The 17,102-nt window shown below is 37.6% G+C and overlaps 2 protein-coding genes across 2 annotated transcripts; one reads left to right on the top strand and one right to left on the bottom strand.

Moving 5' to 3' along the window:
- Nucleotides 1-1,248: 1,248 nt before the first annotated feature.
- LOC137749212 (cytochrome P450 94B3) lies at nucleotides 1,249-3,134 on the bottom strand. The gene has a single exon (XM_068489324.2). It carries the CDS (start codon nucleotides 2,926-2,928, stop codon nucleotides 1,399-1,401), a length of 1,530 nt encoding a protein of 509 aa, XP_068345425.2. The 5' UTR covers nucleotides 2,929-3,134; the 3' UTR covers nucleotides 1,249-1,398.
- A 10,934-nt stretch (nucleotides 3,135-14,068) lies between these two features.
- LOC137707831 (transcription and mRNA export factor ENY2) lies at nucleotides 14,069-16,883 on the top strand. Its single transcript, XM_068446755.2, has 5 exons — nucleotides 14,069-14,260; nucleotides 14,469-14,556; nucleotides 14,689-14,783; nucleotides 15,487-15,563; nucleotides 16,363-16,883. The coding sequence occupies exons 1-5, from the start codon at nucleotides 14,094-14,096 to the stop codon at nucleotides 16,434-16,436; spliced, it is 501 nt and encodes a 166-aa protein (XP_068302856.2). The 5' UTR covers nucleotides 14,069-14,093; the 3' UTR covers nucleotides 16,437-16,883.
- Nucleotides 16,884-17,102: the final 219 nt, after the last annotated feature.

Raw genomic sequence — 17,102 nt, 5'->3', positions numbered from 1 at the left:
GTGGATTTTTATTGCATTTTTGTTTCTATAGTTTCGTTCCTCAGTTAACTCAGTTGATGTTTTCATCCACATTTGTGAGCATATCTAAAAGAGTAAATTGTAGCAATAGTTCCTCAATTTGAATCAAATTGGAGCAATGATCCCTTAACTAAAAATCTATTATTATTGGTCCATCAACTCATCAAAATATGTAGCTATGGTTATTTTCGTCAACTTCGTTATAATTTTGTCAAAATGAGTTATGTTGGAATGACCATTGCTATAAATGGGTTAAAGTTGATGGATCATTTCTCCAGTTGGATTAAAGTTGAAGGACCAATGGTATTGATTTTTTGTTGAGGATATTGAATTTTTAATTGAGGGACCATAGTTGCACGTTTTGATGAGTTGAGAAATCAATGTTAATGGATTTTTAGTCGATGAACAATTACTCCAATTGAGTTGAAGTTGAGACCATTACTACAATTTATTCTCTAAAATTCAACTTGGAAGGAATTTTGTGTACTAAAACAATGAATTGGTGGCAAAAATGCAAGAGAACAAATTGAGTGCTACTAGATCCATCCTATTATCTTATTTGCCCACCCACCTTATAATTGGACATATTATAAAAAGTTAAAATGTTATTTCTTCACCCACTGTTATTCCTAATATCCTCTAATTTATGTCAAAACTCATTCTATTTTAATTTATCAAAATGTCATCACCCTAACTGCACCACCCCCTCAAAACGTCACCCACCCTCATCAGCAACCAAAACCTTTAACACCTACTTGGTGGCATCTCCTTTGGGAAGAGAGAAAAACGGAAGGAGGAAGTAGAGAGAGAAACGGGAAGGGACGAAGAGAGAAATGACAACGGAGGAAGAGAGAGAAGCACGGGAGAGAGAAAGGACGAAGACCCCCTTTCTTTGTCAGCGATGGTTGATTTGCAATTTTGATGGAAGATAGGTGGACAGCAGTGGGGTGGGGGCTGGGTTATGGAGTGGTGGTGGGTGATCAGGAGTTTTCTCAGTTTAAGAGAGAGATAGAGAGACAGTTGTGGGGAGAGAGAGAAACGGAGTGGGGACAGGGGATAGAACAATGGGATGGATTTATCACCGCTCAACGAATTATATTAACGAAAGTGAAAATGGGTAAATCTATCGGGACAATAGGTGAAATTATGTCCAACGTCTGATGATCGTGATTTACAAACCAAAACGAGACACATGCAGTAGAGTTTTATATTTATTTATGGAACGTGCAGTAGAGTTTACTATATGCATTATGTACATAAATAAATAAACAACATCCTTTTGACAAAAAATAAACAACATCCTTGTGTTACATTTGAGGCATAACCGCATGTTACACGGTCCAATAAATCTTAAATACTCAGAACCATTGACTCCTAATTTTAATATTGTCGGTCCCCTCTCTTGCGGATTAGAACCTTCAACCCACCGGCCATGTGAGCCGTCAGTCGCGGCACGAAAACCGGCTCGCCGGAACCAACCGGCTTGATCTCAAACCGTCTGAGAATCGAAGCCACCACATATTTCATCTGAATAAAAGCCATATCCTTCCCCAGACAAACCCTCGGACCTGCCTGGAAAATAGGCAATTTGTAAGGACATACTTTTTTCAGAGCTGATCTCTCCTTGTCCGGTTCAAGAAACCACCGGTCCGGCTTGAATTCCAACCGGTCCTTCCCCCACAGCGCTTCCATTCTTCCCATCCCGTAGGGAAAATAGGTCACTCTGTCGCCGGCCTGGACGTGGGTCCCGTCGGGCAACAAGTCATCAACTACGGCATGCTTCGAGTCCCAAGCAACCGGTGGATAAAGCCTCATGGTCTCGTAAAGGCATGCCTTCAACAAGCTCAACTCCAACGACTCGAAATCCGACATCTTTTCTCCGGCCGATTCGATCTCTTTCACCACATCTTCCTCCACACCCGGTTGGCGGGAAAGCAACCAGAAGAGCCATGTCATTGCCGCTGAAGTTGTGTCCCTCCCCGCCATGATAAAGCTTATCACCATGTCCCTCGTCACCTCCTCCTCGTGCCCCGCCGTTATTAGCCGAGTTAGAAGGTCTTCGTGAGCTCCGCTATCCCTCTCAGCTTCTTCAATCTCCTTCTTCCTCCTCTCGATTATGTCCTTAAAGTAGGCATGAACTTCTTCAATCGCGACTCTTAGTTTTTGCTCCGAACCAACTCCAAGCCACCTCTTTATCTTCCAAATTATGGACACGGGAGCTGCTCCGCGCCTTGCGCAAATCTCCGACGCCGTGTCAAAAGCCCCTGCGAGCGGCGGATTGGCCAGAGAGGGATCCAAGCAGCACCGCTCACCACCCAAAAACACCTTACAAATCACATTGAAAGCAAATCTCCTTAGCAACTCCTGCAAGTCCACCACTTGGGCCGCCGTCGCCAGCGACTCCATCAGCGGCAGTAGACCCTTTTCCACTTCTTCCTCCAACGTTTTCACCATGTATTCACGCAGAGACTTGGTGCTGAACTCATGACTAGCTAACTTGCGCTGGGTGCGCCAAAGCTCGCCGTCCACATTGAATATACCATATCCCAGAAAATCCCCAAGAATTTCAGTGAAGGGTTTTCCTTTTGGAAAGTTGTTGAAGTTGGTCTTGAGCATGTACTCCACATTATCCGGGTTGGCCGTGACTACTGTCCGCCGTGCGCCGAGGCGGTGGACGACAATGGTGTTGGTGGTTGATTCTGCAAGGAGGTCAGTGTACCAATCCAAGAGGCGGCTGCGGTTGTTGTAGAAGGAAATGAAGCACCCGATGACGGGATAGCTCGCCGGACCTTGGCACGAAAACTCATAGACTCGCCGGAATCTCGAAAGAAAGACGTGCAAAACATAGAGAATCATTGCTAAGAAAACAAAGAATGTAGGATGTGTGAAGAGCGACATGGGTATTCCCATCTCAAACGTGAACTCAATGAACTCGGACTAAGCAAAAACTAGCTTCCAGCAACCGCATGTTTATAAGGGTTTGAATTCGTTAATTTATTTTTATTTTGTTTAATTTTGTTTTCTTCGGTCACAGTGTGAAATGCACATGTTTATATTCAATAATTTTTATGCATGTTAATAATAAAGTGCACAGTCGTCGGTGCAATTCTTGTACTACCAATGATGAAGGAATTATATTATTCCAATTTCTATGTTATTTTACTAAACAAACAATTCTTCAACTAATCATTTGTTCACGGTTTATAACTTTCGAACCAAAAAAATAAATAAATAAAATCCTCTCCCTCATACGGATAATACTTGATGAGGCTCACTGATAAAACGAAAATGATCATCGTCGGATTCTTTTTTTTGAGGATCTTAAAGATTCTGTGATTGTGACCGTTCATCGTATATCGTGCGGTAAAAAATCATTTTAAATTTTAAATTTTAAATTAAATAGAAATAGTACTTAACGAAAACTGACCACACGATATACGATGAACGATCATGATCAAATAATCCCTAAGAAATGGATCCTCACCATATCCCCTTCCACTGATATGTACTTGCCTTATTTATTTTGTCCAATCCTATTTTAACACATGTTTTATTGGTCTAAAAAAATAATGGACATGCTATTAATTTTGGATGGTGCTATCACACATTCATTTTTACTTCCAACACACCTTTTGTTAATTTTTATCATTTGCTTTTCTTCAATTCAATGGATCCAACAGTCGAAAATTGAAAAGAGTGTGCAGGAAGTAAAAAGGGGTGCATGAATAGCACACCCCTTAATTTTTCTTGAGCTTCAAAAAGTAAAGAACATGTGTAATTTTTGTATTGGACCAAATAAAAAAGTGAGTACATATATAGGTAATGCCAGGAAACTAAATTCGGTAGTGCTACGCTTACCACTTATGGAACCATCTCTCTAATAGAGGTAGGGTTCGCCATCTCATGTGAGTCTCATCTCTATTAGAAAGCTAATACAATTATGTGGCAAGATTAGCATTTTTTAACTAAATTTGTTAAACTAAATGATGTGAAAGTTGATGATTTAATTATGGGTAATGCTAAGGAGACCAAAATTCTAAACCAAATGATGTGAATGTTGATATTGATGATTAGATTATTACTTAAGTATTGATTAATGTGCTTATTTCATATTGGTGACACATCATTTAGTTTGTAAATTTGGTTTAACACTTTAGTCTCCCTAGCATTATCCTTGAATTATTACTTAAGTGTTGATAGTGTTGACGTATTTGCTTCTTATTAGTGATACTTATTTAGTTTGTAAATTTAATCTAAAATTTTAACTCCCTAACATTACTGAACATATATGCTCACTAGCAAGTACACTTTATAACTAAGATCAAGTGTTTGATGTAGTTTTTCTGGCGTCCAAACTCACAGATGCAAGATTAACAAACTTGTATTTAATTTGTGTCATAAGATTTTGCATAAGCCTTCCTTTTTTGTAGTCAGATACTAGCACCGAAGACACTTCACACTTAATCCTACTCAAATCAAATCACTAGCTAGTGCTCGATTTACCTCCACTAAGGCCATTATTGAGCCGAATGTGACGTGTTTCTCCACATCCAACAGAGTCAAGGTGCCCGTATTTGTTGAGAATAGTTATTCACACATTTTTGTTAATTTTTTACTATTCATCTTTTCAATTTATTCGATCTAACAGTCAAAAATTAAGAAGAACATGTAAACAATAGCGTATGAGTAACAATTTATGCACTCTTAAGAAGAAATGTTCCAAACTAATAACAAAGTACTACATAGAATTCAAACATATGATAGCATAATATCATTTTAAAAAGACAATAGTTTCTCCATAAGCATATGTAAGTTATTTTCCTGGGAAATGAATCATCTCTGGATCTCTTCCTCCTAATTCATCAAATCAGGAAATCCGTGCCGTTGAAATTTGATCTAACAGTTACAAACATAGGCCCATTTTAAAAGTTATAATAACTTCAGACGTGGAATCAAATTTCACCGATACGAATTACTTGATTTAATGGATTAGGATCCCCTTCCATTTCCCTGGTAGAGGAATTCGGAGAACAAATTACAATGCATATATGTTTTGATTACATCAGACGGCAGATCACCAAAACCGTGTGCACGTTTTTGTGCATTGAAAAAGCAGATTAGCTGCGTAATTGTACATATAAAAACAGCGAAACCAGTTGCATGTCTGCGTCCTGCAGTCAAATCTACATCAGCCTCTCCCCAATAAGACGTGTGTTACTGTCCGGGTCTAAACAGATTCAGACACGTGTCTTTAGATATGGACGGTTCAGATTATATGCTCTCATCCTCCACACATTCGGAATAATCCTTTTGTTTGTTTCCCTTGTAGCCGACAAGACTTTTGAGAGGTCTGGCTGGGTCTCCCTGCTTTCATTCGCTTAGACACTTGTAGTAAAGCTATCGCCTATACGGCCTCTGGTCCATGGATGGAAAGCCACTCGTCTAAGATAAAATCACTTGACGATGAATACGTTTTATATAAGTTTTTTTGAATAAAATCTGGAGTGTAATTATGATACGTCCACTCACTTGTATAGTATGGTATAGTTTGTGACTTACGGCCGACTAAATTTGGGGTGTAACCAGGAAATACACTCTCTCATCATGTGACAAAACGGAATAAAAGAAATACTAATGAAGGGGTACACCTCAGGTTATATCTGTTGAATGATCTCACATTAATAAGAAGAGAGATCTTGCATGAAGTTCTAAATAAGTTTGGACTCTCCATATTACCAATTGTTTTATGGTAGAACCTCAACTTCCTTCATGGTATCAGAACATGTTGTCCCACGTGTAAAGTCAAATGGTCACATGTGCTCCACGTTACTCCGATGTGTTGTCCACGTGTTAGACTTGAAAAATACTTGTTAGGCTTGAAAATTCTCAACACGCCTGCCCTGGCGTGTTGAGAATGATTCTCATATTGATGAGAGGAGGAAACTTGCATGAGCTTATTATATTTCCCATATTGACAATTGATTTTATGGTGGAATCTCAACTTCTTTCATATCCAAGAAGAGCTCTAAGTCTATGTCCATCTATTTAGAGGAGAGCTACTCACATCATACAACTCTTATTAGCACCAAGAAGAGCTATAAGTCTATGTCCATCTATTTAGAGGAGAGCAACTCACATCATACACATCTTATTAGCACCAATAAGCACCAATAAGAGCTCTATATCTATGTCCATCTATTTAAAGGAGAGCAACTCACATCATACATGTCTTATTAGCACCAATAAGAGCTCTAAATCTATGTCCCTCTATTTAAAAGAGAGCAATTCACATCACACACGTTGTATTAGCACACGTGGTTGCAGTATCCATTGAAGTCCAAGATAGCTCATGCAATTTATATAATAATTGGTTCATTTCAGAGCATCTACAATTTTACAGGTTATTAATGGAGTATGATTCTCTCTCCTTCAAATCTCTTTTCTCCCTCCCATCCTCTCTCAACTTCCTCATTTTATTTCTATCTTTATAAAAAAACAAAAAAAACAACACAAAATGTTGAAATGTCTTAATCGTAATCTTTCAAATAAAAGAGAATCATGAGAGAAATTTGCACCGTTGATTAATACGGCAGACAGACCCCGGTGCCATAGAGGAAAGTAAATGACCAAAAGCAGAATGCTGATGTGAGGGAAGAGGACAGGCTTGACAACTGAAAGTGAAGCTGATGGAAATTTGGAATTGATGGTTTGATGGAGAAATGAGCTATTAGTACTAGGATTAGTGCTAGGGGAATGATTAGTGATTGATTAATCAAAAGGATTAGTGATAAACTCATGATATCCCCCTTTGATCTTTAATAATTAACACCGACTCTATGCTTGTCCTGTCGCTGTTCTTGTCCCTTTTTGCCGCTAAGTACATGTAGTTATGTTAAGTAATATTTTGATTAATCAAAGATAATCACACAAACCCCGTAAAGTCTAAACATCAAAAGCTTGCTAAACACATTTTATTACTTCACACGTTGAAAGCCCCAAATCGAGGTAAACCCCGATTCAGTCAGTTAGTTAGTTTCTTCAGTTTGTTGTACCTAGTCTATAAACTTTGAGTGACCAACTCGAACAGTCCGACCAGTGATCAAGCCCATATCGTTGAAATGACATAAATGAATTAAAGGGCAAACATATTTTGGTATCGACATTTATAACTCTATCACCTGGACTAAACTAGTCTATTTCTCGATAGAGTTATAAACAACGAGACAAAACTTTTACAAACGCAACCTTTTAATCCATTTATGTCATCTTCTGGTATGGGCTATTTCAGACGATATGCATCCTTTTACAGAAAATGATTTTCAGGACTAGAGATCAATGGTGCATATGAGCTCCCTAGTTGAGAAAATATTATCATGGTAGAGGTGAGTACAACGGGGTGACTAGATATCAATGGTGCATATGAGCTCACTTGCGCATTCCTCTTCGACGCCAGCGACTGAGATGACACATACCTTCTCCAGAGATGAGCAGAACGGGGTTTGAAAACTAAACCTTCCTTCTTCAGCATAAAACGAGATGGTGCAATGCAATATGTGTTGTGAGTTAGATATTAGTTAAAGTATAAACAGTAGTTTGTTGTCCCACATTGATGAAGTACATATGTAATACCAATTGTAACTCATATACATGCTCCACTTTGGAGATTAATGAATATATAAGAAATTCACAAATATTGTCATATATATTTTTGGTATTTACCATGTTTAGTTTAATATGGCAACAGAGCAGCTTGCTCTTGGTGACCTGTGTGCTTTAATTTTGTGCCCACCTTTGTCGTGATTTCTTTTTAAAAAAAAAAAATAAATATATATATATATATATATATATACAGATTAAAAATAAAATAAAATAAAAAAAAGTGAATAGTGTCATGATACAGTACAATGCTTGCACAGTGCCGCAAACAGTGATCTGCTACAGTGTTGTGAACAGTGATCTGCTACATTGCCGTGAACAGTGTTCTAATAAATTGTTTTCATTCCGCAACGTATCTTTTGTGCCTTTATTGTTCGTGATTTAACTCAATGGCTTAATATAATCATAGTGTTGTTATGCATCTTGGTGGAACAAATATATGGATAATTAACACCGGCCCCACTGATCATGTGACTAGTGACTCTAGAGTGTTTGATGAGTTATGTGACTATGTTCGTGATCCATATATTACTATTACAAATGGAGCACCTTCCCCTGTGAATGGTGAAGACACTATCTTTCTTACTCCGACCTTATCACTGGTCCATGCTTTACTTGTTCTTAATTTTAAGTGCAATCTTTTGTCGGTGGGAAAACTACTTGATACCTTATATTGTTCTGCTCACTTCTACCCTACGTATTGTTATTTTCGAGACGTTCAAACTCAGAAGATAATTGGTCGTGGTAAAAGAATAGTGGGTTTGTACATCTTGACTATAGAGGATACTGTTGTTTCCGGTTCAAATAATCATCAAGTTTTAAGTGCTAAAGTGGATGACAAACATCAAATTTGGTTGTGGCATTGATGATTGAGAAATCCATCATTCAGTTAAATGATTCTAAAGCTACTTTGCCATTTGATTTAATACATTCTGATGTGTGGGGTTCGGTGAAGGTTACTTCTAATGGATTTCGTTGGTTTATTACTATTATTGATGATTGTATTCGATTAACTTGGGTGTTCTTGATGAAAAATAAGAATGATGTTCCTTTGCTTCTTCAAGAATTTTGTGCAATGATGTCTATTCAGTTTCATACCAAAGTTAAGGTCTTCAGGTCTGATAACGGAGGAGAATATGTGAATCACACTTTGGCATGCTTTTTTCGTGATTAGGGTATTATTCACCAGACAACTACTCTGATTACACCCCCAACAATATGGTGTGTTCAAACGGAAGAATCGTCAAATAATGGAGGTTGCTCGCTCTTTGAAGTTGGATAAATGTGTTCTTAATCATTTATGAGGTCATGCTGTTTTGGCTGCTGTGTATTTGATAAATCGTGTTCCAAGTAGGGTTCTTGATTTTCAGACACTGCTTAGTGTGCTACAAAAACATGTTTCTCTTGTTTCTGTATCAAAACTTCCTCCAAAGGTGTTTAGGTGTATTGCGTATGTGCATGTTTATCTCATCAGTGGAGTAAGCTTGATGCATGTGCTCTTCGATGTGTATTTATTGGGTATGCTAACAATCAGAAAGGTTGTAAGTGTTATCATCCTCCGACTCAGAAAACTTATATTACCATGGATGTCACCTTTCACGAGAAAGTTTCGTATTTTGTGAAGTCCTCTTCTAACTTTCTACTTCATGAGGAGAATGGGAGTTAAGTGCAGATTTGAAGAGATGGTATGGATGATGTGTTATAGGCATAGTTGGGGGCATAATCTATTATATTGCGTGATACTGATTAGTCGACTATAGATAGTGATCGGTTACATGTCATTCCTGAAACTATTTCTACTGACGACAGATCAAATGTGCCCAACGAGTTGCCTGTTAGTATGTCTGATGAATTACATTCTGATGATCGGTTGCCTGCTACTTGTATGTCTAACGAGTTGCCTAATGATGGTTCGTCCAATAATGATTCTTCTAATAGTTTGGTATAAGATGGTGACATACATGAGGTAAATTCTGACCATTGTTCTACTTATTAGTTGCCTCCACGAGTTAATCGTGGAAAACCTAAAGTACAATATGAGCCTGATCTGCATGCAAAGGCCAAATATCCTATTAATAATTATATGTCTACTCATCGTTTGTCCAAATCATATGCATCTTACATATGTCAGCTATCTAGTGTATTAATTCCAACAAAATTGCACAATGCTTTGTCTGACCCTAAGTGGGTGAATGCCATGAGAGTTGAGATGGAAACTTTGGAAAAGAATTCTACTTAGGATTTGGTAGAAAGTTGTTGGATGTAGATGAGTGTTCACTATTAAGCACAAAGTAGATGGTTCTATTGACCGGTATAAAGCCAAATTAGTTGCTAAGGGTTATACTCAAACTTATATGGTGGACTATTAGGAGACTTTTGCTCCTATTGCCAAACTTAATAATGTGTGTGTTCTTCTGTCCTTAGTAGCAAACCAGGATTGACCTTTGTTGCAGTTTGATGTTAAGAATGATTTCCTTCATGGTGATCTCAAGAAGGAAGTTTATATAGATCTCCCATCTGGTATCGGAACATCTCTTGGAAAAGGTGTTGTATGCAAGTTGCGAAAGGCTTTGTATGGTTTGAAACAATCTCTTAGAGCGTGATTTGGGAGGTTTACAAGTTCAATGAAGAAGTTTGGGTATGTCCTGAGTCATTCATGTCATACTTTGTTTCTAAACCGACAAAATGGTAAGCTAACTGCATTGATTATTTATGTTGATGACATGATAGTGACTAGTGATTATCATAATGAGATACAACGCCTTCAAAAGTACCTAGCTACTGAACTTTAGATGAAAGAATTGGGTGAATTGAAGTATTTTCTTGGAATCGAGGTTGCACGATCCAAGCATGGTATTTTTCTGGTCTCAACGGAAGTATGTTCTTGATTTGTTAGCTGAAATAGGTATGTTAGATTGCAAACTTGTTGATACTCCAACTGAGCAGAATCATCGTCTGGGCTTATTTTTGGATCAAGTTCCTACTCATAAGGAACGGTATCAAAGGCTTGTGGGGAGATTAATTTATTTGTCTCATGCTCGCCCTAACATTGCTTATGCAGTTAGCGTGGTAAGTCAGTTTATGCACTCACCTAGTGAAGCTCATATGGATGCAGTAATCTATATTTTGAGGTACTTAAAGATGGCTCTTGGCAAAGGCTTGGTTTTCTCCAAGAATGGTCATTTGAATGTCAAAAGGGTATACAAATGCAGATTAGGCAGGTTTTATCACTGATCGGTGATCTACATCTGGATACTTTGTGTTTGTGGGTGGTAATTTATTTACTTGGAGAAGCAAGAAACAAAAAGTGGTGGCTAAGTCAAGTGCTAAAGCTGAGTTTCGTGGTATGTCTCATGGTATATGTGAGTTGTTGTGGTTGAAAAAATTGTTGAGAGATCTTGGATTTAAACCTAAGGGTGCTATGAAACTCCATTGTGATAATAAGGCTGCTATTGAGATTGCTCATAATCTAGTGCAACATGATCGAACAAAACATGTGGAGATTGATTGACATTTCATCAAGGAAAAATTGGATGCTAGAATTATTATATTTCCGTTTATGGGATCTGAAGATCAACTCGCTGATGTACTTACTAAGGCTGTGTCTAATTGTGTGTTTTCCAACTCGCTTGACAAGTTGGGCATGCGTGACATCTTTGCTCTAACTTGAGAGGAAGTGTTGCAAGTTAGATATTAGTTAAAGTGTAAATAGTAATCTGTTGTCCCACATTGATGAAGTGCATATGTAATATCAATCGTAACTCCTATATATACTCCACTTTGAAGATTAATGAATATATAACAAATTCACAAATATTGTCATATATATTTTTGGTATTTACCATGTTTAGTTTAATTATACGAATGCCTACTGGGTGCGCCAAAGCTCACCGAGCACAATTAATGAATATACCCAAAAAATCCTCAAGAATTTCAGTGAAGGATTTGCCTTTTTGAAAGTTGTTGAAGCTGGTCTTGAGCATGTACTCCACATCTTCCGGGTAGACTGTGACTACGTTCCGCGGTGTGCCGAAGCGGGCCACGACGATGGCGTTGGTGGTTGATTCTGCAAGGAGGTCAGTGTACCAATCCAAGATGCGGTTGCGGTTGTTGTGGAAGGAAATGAAGCACCCGATGACGGGATAGCTCGGTGGACCTTGGCACGAAAACTCATAGACTCGCAGGAATCTCGAAAAAAGCACATGCAAAACATAGAGAATCATTGCAAAGAAAACAAAAAAATGTAGGATGCGTGAAGAGTGATATGAATATTCCCCATCTTAGACATGAATTCAATGAACTCAGACTAAGCAAAAAGTAGCTTCCGGCAACCGCAATGTTTTACAAGGGTTTGAATTGGTTAATTATTTATTAATTTATATAGTTTAATTTTGTTTTCTTCGGTCATGGTGTGAAATGCACATATGTATATTCAATTATTTTACGCATCTTAATAATAAAGTGCACAAAATGCTCTCCCTCATTCACCCTCTATAATTAAGACCAAGTGTTTGATGTAGTTTTGTCCAGTGTATGAACTTATGCAAATACAAACAGATACGACATACGAACCAATATAACATATGAACAGAATTGATAGTTCATTAGCTAGCGCCAGATTTACCTCTGCTAAGGCGATATTCAATGTGACGTGTTTCTGCACATTAAAAAGAATCAACCGTCCTAGTAGAGTCTTGAGAAGAAACGTTTTAGATCAATAATACAATGTTATTTAGAATTTAAGAGAATTATTATTGGCATTCCAAAAATCTCATTTTACACTCCAAACTTTCTATATTTGGAAAGAAAAATACACTTGTGAGGAAGGTGGAATGTGATTTTTGAAGTGCCAATAACACTTCCCAAATTTAAACACATAATATTATAATATCATTTTAAAACGATAATAGCGTTTCAAGAGGCATATGCAAGCCATTTCCCTCGTGTAGAAGTTAGGAGCACAAAATATAATTTCTATATGTTTTGATTACATCGGATGGACAGATCACCAAAAGTGTTCACGTTTTGGTGCATTGAAAAATCTGATTAGCCACGTAATTAAAGGTGTCGACAAAGTGCGCACATATATTTATGTACAACGAAAACCAGCCATGCAGGATTTATGTACAGCGAAACCAGCTGCATGCCCGCATGGCTGCATCTTGTAACCAAAACGACACCTGCCTCTCCCCAATAAGACGTGTGTTAATGTGCTCTCATCCTCCATGCATTAGGAATAGAAATCCTGTTTCTCTTGTAGCTGACAAATTTTTTTAAGAGCGTTGGTCTACGGATGGAGAGCCACTCAGACTATAGTGTTTTGGTTCAATATTGTATTGTTACGTTTAAATACGCACATAATAATGCGTTATTATACATAGATTTTATGTGATAGTAACATGTTTCATTTACGTTTTTTGAGCAAAATTTTGGAGTGTAACTATTAATATATCCCCTTATTAGTATGAGACTTGTTATTAGCACTTCAAAAATCTCATTTGGCACTCCAAACTTTCTATAATTAGAAAGAAAAATACACTTGTGAGGAGTGTAGAATGAGATTTTTGGAGTACTAATAACAGTTCCGATTAGTATTTATTTCATCTTTTGGAGTTAACTATTAAAATTTTGGAGTGTAACGTTAATTTTGTGTTGTAACGTGATGACTTATAGTATTGTATATCTTACGTTTTATGACCGAGTAAAATTTGGGGTGTAACCAGGATATACTCTCCCATGACAAGACAAAACGGAATGGTGATGAGGGGTTACACCTCACGATACATCCAAGAAGAGCTCTAAGTTCATCTATTTCGAGAAGAGCAACTCGCATTACACACATGTCGGATTATTAACACATGTAGTCACAATAACAACGTACCAAATCATATAGGTTCTTCTTTTAGAGACCCTATCCATTAAAGTCCAAGATAGGTCGGGCAATTTGTATGGGGCAGTGTTATTCGTATACCCTTTTTACCTCCTACATGCCTTTATTACTTTCCATCTATTGATCTTTTTATATTCATTCGATTCAATGATTGAAAATTGAGAGGGTTTGTGAGAGGTAAAAATGTATGCGGGTAGCACGACCCTTTATATATTAATTGGTTCATTTTAGAGCGAGAAAATTGTAGCAATGATCCCTTAACTCTAATTCCATTAGAGTAATGGTCCCTCAACTAAACATTCATAATCATTGATCCCTTAACTCATCAAAATGTATAACTAGGGTTATTTTCATCAACTCTATCAACATTCTGTCAAAGTGACTTATATTGGAATGACCAAACACAAAGATTCGGAGAAGACATAGATTCAACCTTTTTTTTTTTTTTTTTTTTTTTTTTTTTTAATCCAGACATAGATTCAACTTAAACAATCTTGGTTTAGGTGGTAATACTCTGAAATATACCAATATGGGCATGGCAATGTGTATGATTGGGCCTAGCCCAATATTTCGTTCACCATCATCAATTATCCTGATCAATCAATCAATCAATCAATCAATCAATCAACTTTCCTCCTTCAAGTCACAGAGTGTTCGACGGTGGAGATCTTCTCCGTCTCCGTTTGCCAAAACCATGTCAGTCCCCTACCCTGACCTTAGCTAGGGTTTTCCTTACATTCATGGGGGGGAAAAAAAATTAATGAATGAAATTTTTTAGCAAGCTCAGTTGGGTTTGTATAAGATTTATTTCTTTTGGGGGTTTTTAAATTTGTGTTTTGCAGAGTGTGTGTTAAAAAGATTGGATTTTAATTTGTACTTGTGCATATTTTGTTGGAAAATTAAGGTGGAAATCTGTGAATCGTCCGCCGACGCCGGATGCTGCAGAAAATCAAGAAAAAGAACCCACCCTTCAAGAGCTTATCAACATCGAGGTGTAGTGTTTTATTTTAATTTAATTTAATTTATTGTTACTGTTATTTTTTTGGAACTGTGGGGTTGATTTTACTGAGCTGACTTAAGATTTTTCCGGTTTCTGGTTCGAATTTGCTGCCTGATTTTTACAGTTGATTGAGAGCGGTGAAAAGGAGAGGTTGATGGAGCTTCTGAGGGAAAGGCTGATAGAGTGTGGATGGAAGGATGAAATGAAAGCTCTTTGCAGGTATTTATGGGATCAATTCATCAGTTACACTGTGTGTAGTCAGTAAACAGTAAAGTTTCATTATTTGATGAGTAATTTCGAGGTTGATGCGGGTTAGGAGAGTTGACCTCGCTAGTCTTCCCGCCCTCTTGCACCCAAGTTCGAATTCAATTCACCCTCCCTTTAGACTAGAGTAGTATAGAATATATAATCGTCTTGTCATAGTAACCTGATGGTGTGGGACGATTGGAAATCTTTTAAAATGCGCCCTTACTGGATTTGTGATGCCTCAAAAGTATGACCGTTGTTAAAAATTCAACGAACCAAGTTACGATGTTGATCAATTTAGGCAACACTTGGGAGAAGATTGATTTGAGGTCATGGTGGTATCTAGTCTACAAGACAACTGGTTTTTGCTGATTTCCACATCTTCCTCTTGGAGGTTGCGGCATGGTCCTAGGGCGATGGTTGTGTAAGCTGAATCTTGTCTTTGGGATCACAGCAACCTCGATTGTATGGGAACTGTGGGAACTAAATGGCTGACTAAGATGGCTTCGGTCATGAACTATTTGATAACGTGTACATTGAATCATCCATTACGTTTCTTTATTTCAATATCGTTCTGTGTATTTAACATAATGTTTTCGTACAGCCAACCAAGTGTTCACATATCAAGGTTGCTAATTGAGCATGTTTTAACCCATGTATATCTTTTTCATGTTAGGGCGTTTATAAAGAAAAAGGGGAGGAACAATGTTACAGTTGATGACCTTGTACATGTAATCACCCCAAAGGGCAGAGGTAACTCTTTATGTCGTTCATCGTATTCTTTTGATTGTTTTAGACTCTCAATGTTGTATGAAAGGCCTTGTTTTTCTGTGGAAAACTTGCACTTCTTATTTTACCAATTTTCGTGTGGCATACTGTGTTTGGTGTGCGTAATGCAAAGGTAGTATTGAGAGTACAATAGTTGATGGTGTCTTTGTGGGAGCGGGTAGCATGATGGATGGTGTGGGAGGTTGGACGTCTCTGTAAAAATGTGCTGGTGGTGCCCGTGAGGGATTAAGGATTGTTTAGATGACGGTGTCTTTGAGCATACGTAATGAAGTCGGGTGGGCATGTGGGTCGGACTGATAGTCTTGTATTAAGTAGAATAGGTGGTTTAGGAAGCTACCAGAGCCAGGGAAGGTGGTTTTCCAGCCCTTGCGGTCATGGTGTATCTGTTTTCTTGTGGTGCTGATCATTATGGTCATCAATACCCCTTCACTCTAGGTCGAGCGAGGTATTTTTTTTGGTGTTACTAATACTACACTTATCCTCTGTAGTAAACTTGATTGATTCCTTCACAATCTTATCCTCTGTAAGTGAGACTGAGATTTACTCGGAAAAATGAAATGAAACTGAGCGTACGTATATTTACAATCAAGAAAAGTAGTCTTAGAATTAAAAGAGATTCAAGTTACCTTGATCTCGATTGACCTTGACATACTTTCATCCAATTTCATGTTAACGAGATGTTGATCCCCCGTTTGCCAGTTAGTACTCACTTCTTTGTGTCTTCGAATTAGTTGATCTCACTGTTTAAATTTGCTATACGCAGCCTCCGTCCCCGATTCTGTGAAGGCGGAACTTTTGCAGAGAATTCGGACATTTCTCATGTCAGCAGCTATTTGATGCACCGTGTGGTTCCTGGTTGTGACAATATGATGATGATGATGATGATGATGATGTTGTTCTTGTTCTTGTTCTTGTTGATGATGATGATGATGATGATGATGATGATGATGATGACGATGATGGTGATGATGATGATGATGGTGATGATGATGATGTTGTTGGTGATGATGAAGCAGCTTTTGCTGAATGAAACTCCACTAGTGAACAGCTTGGAGGGTGGAGGGAGGCAACTGTTTTTTTTTAATTTTTAATGGGATTAAAGCGAACGCATGAGAATTGTATCATTTCTGTAAAGATTCTGCAATCTTTTATGTCAGTGATGGAGGAGAGAATGATCCGGATGTGTGGTGCGCTGCAAGTAGCTTTATGGATACTAAATAAATGCTTTGGTACCGGAAATGGGAACGCTTATTAGCAATTTAAAAATCTTATTTTACACTGTAATTTTCTTTCTAATTATAGAAAGTTTGAAGTTTGAAATGAAATTTTTGGAGTGTCAATAACAATTTCTTCAAAAATTAGTTAGTATACATTTTGCATTTGTGCATGTGGAAAGACTAATTTAGTATCAAATTTTTTAGTTCATGTATTTGAAATTAGGATTTGGAATGATTTTTCTTCATCACGTACCCTTTCATGGTAGTAAAGAACCCAAAAAACACC

Source organism: Pyrus communis, chromosome 17, assembly GCF_041283825.1.
Source record: "Pyrus communis isolate YQ-2024b chromosome 17, ASM4128382v1, whole genome shotgun sequence".
NCBI classification, from domain to species: domain Eukaryota; kingdom Viridiplantae; phylum Streptophyta; class Magnoliopsida; order Rosales; family Rosaceae; genus Pyrus; species Pyrus communis.
This window is presented reverse-complemented; position numbering and strand designations above follow the sequence as displayed.

Bases quoted from the DNA above. Each gene is read 5' to 3' on its own strand.
- LOC137707831 (XM_068446755.2), top strand. From the start codon at position 14,094: ATGGGCATGGCAATGTGTATGATTGGGCCTAGCCCAATATTTCGTTCA. The intron at 14,261-14,468 runs GTCAGTCCCCTA...TGGAAAATTAAG, and splicing joins TCTCCGTTTGCCAAAACCAT to GTGGAAATCTGTGAATCGTC. The intron at 15,564-16,362 runs GTAACTCTTTAT...TGCTATACGCAG, and splicing joins AATCACCCCAAAGGGCAGAG to CCTCCGTCCCCGATTCTGTG.
- LOC137749212 (XM_068489324.2), bottom strand. From the start codon at position 2,928: ATGGGAATACCCATGTCGCTCTTCACACATCCTACATTCTTTGTTTTC.